Source organism: Lytechinus pictus, chromosome 14 (assembly GCF_037042905.1).
Source record: "Lytechinus pictus isolate F3 Inbred chromosome 14, Lp3.0, whole genome shotgun sequence".
NCBI lineage: Eukaryota > Metazoa > Echinodermata > Echinoidea > Temnopleuroida > Toxopneustidae > Lytechinus > Lytechinus pictus.
In genome coordinates, this window is record NC_087258.1 from 14094457 (window position 1) to 14102203 (window position 7747).

The 7747-nt window shown below is 38.9% G+C and overlaps 1 protein-coding gene across 1 annotated transcript in view; it reads left to right on the plus strand.

The window, feature by feature from the left end:
• Positions 1–7747, plus strand: part of LOC129276584 (inositol 2-dehydrogenase-like) — a 29567-nt gene that overhangs the window by 14620 nt on the left and 7200 nt on the right. Inside the window, exon 6 of the mRNA XM_064109214.1 lies at positions 763–928. Coding sequence (XP_063965284.1) covers positions 763–928 — 166 coding nt within the window. The remainder of the gene's footprint in view (positions 1–762; positions 929–7747) is intronic.

The following is a 7747-nucleotide window of genomic DNA, read 5'->3' on the forward strand; positions in this document are numbered from 1 at the left end:
CTCCAATTTCACTTCAGAAAAGGCTAAATTACCCCAATGACAAGCTTGGTTGCTTTGCTCCTTCGCATTCAAGTATTTTTTTGTGTGTCCTTCCACCCCCTCCAGACAAAAATTCTGTGTATGGCCATGGTTATTGGTAAATGTAAGCCTTCCCTTGACAACCTACAGGATTAAAATTTGGGTATGGGCTGTACAGGGGCGGATCAAGGATTTCCCAAAAGTGGGGGCACATTTTTCCGAGGAAAATTTGACAAGCAAAAAATAAAAGAAAGAAAAAAGGTCTTCACTTTCAAAAAGGGGGGGGGGCACACACTTGTGTTAGAATGGCAAATTTACATTACAAATGTTGATTATGCCTCTCAAAAGGCGGGGGGGGGGGGGGCATGGGCTGGATTCGCCCCCCCCCCCTTGGATCAGCCCTGGGGCTGGATTTCAAAATATTGCAGTGGCCAGTCAAGGAAAAAAAATCACCAAAAGTTAAACAGATGGACACAATCTCAAGATTAGCAAATCCCTATGGTGACTTGTCAGATTCAAAATGATTTCCCGAGACGTGGTTGAAAAAAATGGAACCAAAATCATTTTCTATTCGTGTGCCCCAAATTGACAAATCAGCTCCCAAATAGAAAAAAATGGCATAACCATCTTAAGGGATTCATAGAAGAATAAGAAAATATAAAGATTACATGTTCATGCAGTATGAATGCCATGTTTATTCATTCTAATGTGTAATTAATTGGTTTTCAAAAACTTTATCCCTAGGTTCATGGATCGAAAGGAATGCTTCAAATTGGCAACATGAGGCCAACTGAAGTGACCATTCACAAATCAGACGGAGCGACCCTTGATCCGGTGCAATATTTCTTTGCAGAGAGATATGCAGTGTCATACCAGCTTGAAATGACACATTTTATAGACATTGTGAAAGGTAAGTAGAACCAGAGGGCCCCATTTCATAAAGGTACGACTATAGGTATGTGATACCAAGTATCAAGCACCTTAGATTGTGTCAAAGATACTGCAAGGGGAAGATAGGACACTTCAGAGCGATTTTTTAAAATGCTCGATAAATGCTCATGGGGAAGGACGCCCACTAGCGTTGAGTAAGTAAACCTTCGCATATAGGCATGCGACTGCGTATGAAACATATTTGGGGAAAATGAGAGAGGGGACTTTGGGAGGGCTCAATTCCACCTTTTATTACGCAGAAACCTCTGAAATATATTCATCTTCGATTTAAGAAAAAGTATCTAAAATGTAAAAATTGTCTTTTCCTTCACCCCTTCACCCCTTCACCATTTCCCTCAACTTTTGAGACCAAATTTGCGATGCCCGGATACGCGGTTACGAAATTACGCAACATTATGTAAGTGCATGTCAGACCAAAAACGTGAATTCATGTACAAATCCAATATAAATTGTGTATTTAGCCAAAATTCATAAATGTATCAACAGTATCATTATTTCTACTTTTACTGATTAAACTTAATTAATTTTGTCTTTTTATGATCAGAATTAGGTATGCAACAATTTCCATCGAATAAACAATTTAAAAAAGTCGAAAAACAGAGAAACACATAAGAAATAAAAAAAAACAATAAATTACATAAGAAAAAAATTGCGATACCAAATTTTTTTTAAATACATTTGATTGGGACCCGTCAAAGAGTATGTGAATAAAAAATTAACAGTTTTGAGGCAGTATGATAGTTGATTAGAGCAAATGTTTTATTTCATAAATAAATTAGCATAATTAATTCATTAAATGAAAAATCTTATTCTATCAAAAAAATTAACCATACAGCCTTGTAGATTACATCGCACACTACCACTGTGCAAATTTCAAAGGCCGAGATCTCAGGGGGGGGTGGAATCCGCCCCCCCCACACCCCCCCCCCGCGGCTGTGAGATGGGTCCAAATAACCCGGCTCTTTTAGGGTTAATAGCTTGATTATTTATAATAAGCCATATCTCATAGCTGGACCAATGTTTTTTATGGGAATTTATGGGAAATTTTTTTCCGAGAAGAAATGCTTTTCTAAGATCGTACTACCTTCTTCATCATGTAGTGCCGTCCCTTTGATGTTCGCTTCACACCTGCATTGCCTTCTGTGGTGAACCCTTGTTTTAAATAATCAATATTCAAGGCCAGTCCATTTCTTGGTATGGATCTCAAACTTAGGTGCCAAACCAAAACACATTGGAAACTGAAATTTAGTTAGCATTTCACTTGCTTTGATCCTATATGGTGCGTTATAAAAAAAAACGGGACAGATTTGAAAAGTCTATAAAATTTTTGTTTCAAATTATGATGTCTATAGTTTGATGTTAATAGGTGCTCTGAAGTCTTATCTTTCGAATGCCATAGGAAAATTTAGTTTCGTTCATGCTTGAGCAAACACAGAATGATTTTGTCTGGGGTTAAAAAGGAGGCTTGCGCCAAAATGGCATGAAATTGTAAATATGATGATTGGACTTCTTGCTAATCAGTAGACTTCCTCTTAACCTTTTCATTATCTTTGCCATAATTTTTAAATTATGCGGTCAAAATTCATTTTCAAATCTATTTATTTGCTTGAATTGTTCTGTTGCTGTTTCTTTTTATGTTCTCTTTTAGCTTTGAATATTCCTTCTTTTAATAAGCAAAAACAAAAATTATTTCAACCGAAGTATTGGAGAAGGAGCGTGAATTTTATTTTTCAAATCCTTTCATTGTGTGTGGTGCCTTTGAACAGTGCCATACAGATCATAGATGGGCGGGGGCTTGGGGATGCTCCCCCCCAATAAAAAAAATCATGACCAAGTATTAAATAAGTGGAAAGGAAATAAAAGGAAAGATAGAAAGGGAAGTATGATATTATATTGTGTAACATGTGGATCTTTAGTAAACTAAAGTGGACTTAAATATATGTTATTTATAACTAATTGAACATATTAGCAACATATCAAAACATTTCAGAAACATTTCACGACCATTTGGGCGACTATTCATAATCTTGTAGTCCCGTATATGTGGGATTCAACGCTACATGAATCAATTAGAATTATGTATTTTGGCGTTATAATCTGATTTAAACTATATGCATTACCACTGGCGTAATGAGTCAAAACTTTTGAGGGGGCAAGACTTGTCCTATGGGGAAAACTTCTGTAATGCTGTGAGCGAGCGAAGCGAGCAAGCCAAAAAAATTGATGTTTTAAGAGACCAGGATCAAGGACCCGTACAAAAATGAGTTCGTTCAACCCACACCACAGAAAACATTTGCCACCATATATGCTATGGACCCCTAGATCACTGTAGGTAGTACCTGGTAGTCTCAAATTGTGCTCTCCATTTTTCTACCGGCGAATTCATAAAACGAGTCTAGTCACACCCAGTTACTGAATGAATCCCGGGTAATGATGAGCAGACCTGGGGAGTGTTTCATCAACATTTTTGTCCGACAAGTTGTCAGATCTTGACATCTTTCCTTGATTCTGATTGGCTGAGAGACACTGTTACTGCGGTAACTGTCGGATAAAGCAGGACTTGTCGGATAAAACGTCTGACAAGTCCTTTCATGAAACGCTCCCAAGGTCTCCAAGTTGCTCATACATGTATGTGGAATGAATTCCAATATGCTGCAGATTTTCTTTGACTCCAGTGCAAAACCCGAAGCTCTTCTGAGCCAAGCTGTGCATAATGAGCTGTGCAAAGAGCTGCCACATCAGTGTCGGGTGACTGTATGACAATCCTCTGATGGTCTAGGGATGCCTGCTTGGCATGTAACAGAAGGCGTGTATCAGCCTCTTCATGGTTTGAAAGGAGTGCATCTACATCAATGTGCTTTCCCCTGGTAATCAAAACAGCCCTCTCACTGTCATCTTTGAGACCACCACCAATCACTATTTGTAGTCCCTCGATTAAAAGTTCCTGGGTCCATGTCTTAACCAGGAAATCACAAAGACTTTGTTTATTATCTGGGTTGGCTATGTACTTCTGCCATTGCCTTGGAATTGGAGTGTGTGGCCCTTGGATTCTTACTTCAAGAGCGGAAGATGCTCCCCACTTGAATGCTCTCCAGCCTTTATCTATTGTGGAAGATACCGGTCAAACACAATGTCAACTCGAGAGCATCCATTCCTTCCTGGTGAAGATGTAATTGTTCTGTAATGAGTAGCTGCAAGTTCCTCAAAAGTTGTTGCTCCTCCAGATTTCATCATTTGGACGACAGCCATTCCATCAATGACATAAGCAGTAGAAACATCAGATTCAGGGAGTGGAAGGTTGGGCAGGACATCACTTTTCTCCTGTAACTCACCTAGTAGTAGGCTTTTGTTTGTCTTTCTTAGAGTACCATCCATGTGAGTAATTGAGAAGGGAACAGTTGATAATTCATAACCAAGCACATCCTTCAAGTTTACATCTCTTGCTTTAGCAGCAATCACTTGGTCTGCATCGACAGTTATCACCTTTTCGGCCGAAGCGTTCACTTTACGTTGCTTTGCCATGCGAGCAAACGCCTTGATTTGAAGATTTTGAATTTTGCACAGTTCCTCCTTGATAAGCATCAAGTAAGCACGATGCTTCATTAAGGGACATGACCATGCCAGTTGCAAGATTCAACAAGACATCAGAATCATCATACGTGAAAGGATTGGTTATTAATCCTGCAGAAAACTGTTGCAATATCTTCTGTACATCCTCCTCATCTCTGATTATCCTCGATGGTGATCCTTCTTTGTGACTCCCTTCATTTTCTCCCATACCACACATCTCATTTACTGCTGCGGTAATAGCTCCTCGTTGATAAGATGTCAAGAACCACCTCTCAAGTGCCCTGGGCTGTTTGGTGATTCCAACGATTCCACCCCTTGTCTTGGAGTCCAAGTTGATCGACTGTTCTAGGGCCATATCTGTAGATACTTTAGTAAATGGCTGTCCAGAACAACTGATTTTGTGGTTTCCCTTCATAAATTATGCGTATACCCAAGGGTGTGTCTTGTGAAGTTTTTGCATATCTGAAACATACATGTAGATAGGAAGCCACCGGGAATAGTTGGGTCTATCCATGGCAAAGAAATGAGGAATCATGGCTGTTCGAGAGATGGAGATGCCAATTTCCTGTTCTCTCTGCACGGGTGAATTCAAGGAGAAGTTGAACCATTCTGATGTAATCATTTCAAAATCGGAACAACTTTGATGATGATTCTATGTCTTGTTGGTACTTCAGGAATTCATCTTCCATCACTCAAATATCTGTTTCAAGCTGTTGAAAGCATCAATGGTCTTTCCGTGGTCGTCCATGGCATTCATTCTGAACAGCTGCTATGCTTTCTACTAAGGTCTCTTTGTCGATGGTCTTTGATTTATCATCTCTCTGATGATACCACGAGGTGAATGCATGCCACTGCAAACGGAACAGGGCTTCCATCGTCAACTTGTGGGCCCGCACACCACGGTTATAAGCTTTGCCCTTCATGGCAGATGATATTGTAGCACTTCCATACACACCTGACTCAATCAGTAGATCTTCAAGACCAGAATTTTCAAACTCCCCTCCCAAAAGTGCCAAAGTAGTTCAAAAGGATGTGAAATCCACCCATCCGAACTACCATGTCACCAAACTCATCATGCCTCCGCCATTGAATCTATTTGGCTTTCATAATATAGCCAAGTCGAAAGTAATGACGGATTCCTTCTGGCCAAGACTTGCCATCATATGTTGGAGATTCTGCATAACAGTGAATACTGTGCTGAAGTTGTTAGGCCAGCCACTGATCATAGGACAGTATCCAATAGTGGCTTTAACAGGGGCATGTTGATCAACCAGAGCATTAAATGCACTCCAAGCAGGTATTTTCTGTTCACCTGGGTGACCTTGAGTCAAACTCACTTCAAAAACCTTTGTTGGACACAATCTGACCATAGCCCAAGCTAGGTCTAATGAATGAATCGACTAGCAATTATTTGTTATCTTGAACCAGTCGGCACTAATCTTCCCAACAAAGTTTCTTGGTGGGGGACGTTTTCCATAGAAACTTAATTCTATGAGAGTTTTCTGAATGTTGGTTGTATCCAAAGTTTTCTTTCTCTACAAGTGATGTGCATGCACAGATGTCTTTGGCACGGGACGAAAGTTACCTTGCTGGTAGAGGGCCAACGTTGTTGCATGTGTGGTTGATTTACCCTCAAGAGTTTCCTCAAAACTCCTGGTATTATATTATCAGGCACTACTACCCCAAACAAGTCTGATTTGGCTAGGATCTCTTTTTCCATACTGGTATTCATTACTTCCACGTCATCGTATCTTCATATGAACAACAGTGTCCCATTCTATTCAGCATTGTTACCAGCTGTTTGGACCCTGTGAGATGACATAGTGTAAAACCCAGTCCCACATGCTTTGGCATTTTAACTTGGGAATAGGATGCGCAGTACACAATGTCTTGTGCCAAAATCAGTATACGTCTTTCATCTCCCATATTGGTGCAAGTTGCTTCTGAAAACCCATCATTTTTTCAGGATTTGCTATCATCAATCGAAGAAGACTTTACGGGCTTTCAGGAATTACAGATTTGGATGTTATCAAAGATAGCATTTGGTAGCTTTATTAAGATGCCTTTGCATGTCATGATATCTTTTTTAATGATCTTTGCAACATGGTAGAGAAGCCTATCAATACACACAAATATATAAAAATATTAAAAAGTAATTTGAGGAACTTGACTGAAGAAAGTTTTTGCAGAAAACGCAATTTCAATTATTTTGTAAATCAAAGCAATTATATTCATTATTCTATGTTTTTTTTAAATAAGTATATGGCAAGTCACATTTTACCTTCCCCTTTAAGGTTGTTCATGTTTTTGTCATGTTACATTCTACAAATTTGGCAGTAGAAAAAGATGATACCAGTGATCTAGGGGTCCATAGTAAATATGTTATCAAATCTTTTCTGTGGTGTGGGTTGAACAAATTCATTTTTGTACGGGTCCTTGATCGTGGTCTCTTAAAACATCAATTTTTTGGCTTGCTTGCTTCGCTCGCTCACAGCGTTACAGAAGTTTTGCCCCATAAGACATGTCTTGTCCCCTCAAAAGTTTTGACTCATTACGCCAGTGGTAATGCATTTTAGTTTATATCAGATTATAACGCCAGAATACGCGTAATTCTAATTTTTTTCATGTAGCGTTGAATCCCATATATGCGGGACTACAAGATTATGAATAGTCGCCCAAATGGTCGTGAAATGTTTTAATATGTTGCTAACATGTTATATTAGTTATGAATAACATATATGTAATTTACTAAAGATCCACATTTTACACAACACAAAGTTATTTTATCATCCCAATTTTTTCATATCTACTTCTGACGAAAATTTAAGTTGACCATGGGTACGTCCCTATTTTGAAGGTTTGATATCCACATTTCACTTTAAAATGTTGCTTCATCGTTTAATAGAGCTATCACCCAGCAACATTTTGATGCCTCAATGAGGTACATGTATTTATGATACAAAGAAGCAGAGATATGGCATGTCACATTTTACCTTCCCCTTGATGTTTTTTTTTTCTTCAATATTTTGCTATTTTACATCGTTCTATAAATTCGACTGTAGAAAAAAAGTGAGACCACAATTTGAGACTACTACCTACCTAGCAGTAATTTAAAGGGTCCATACTACCCCCCTATGGTGTCAAACCTTTTCTGTGGTGTGGGTTGTACGAACTCGTTAAATAGGGCCCCCATTAAATTTTGCTCCCA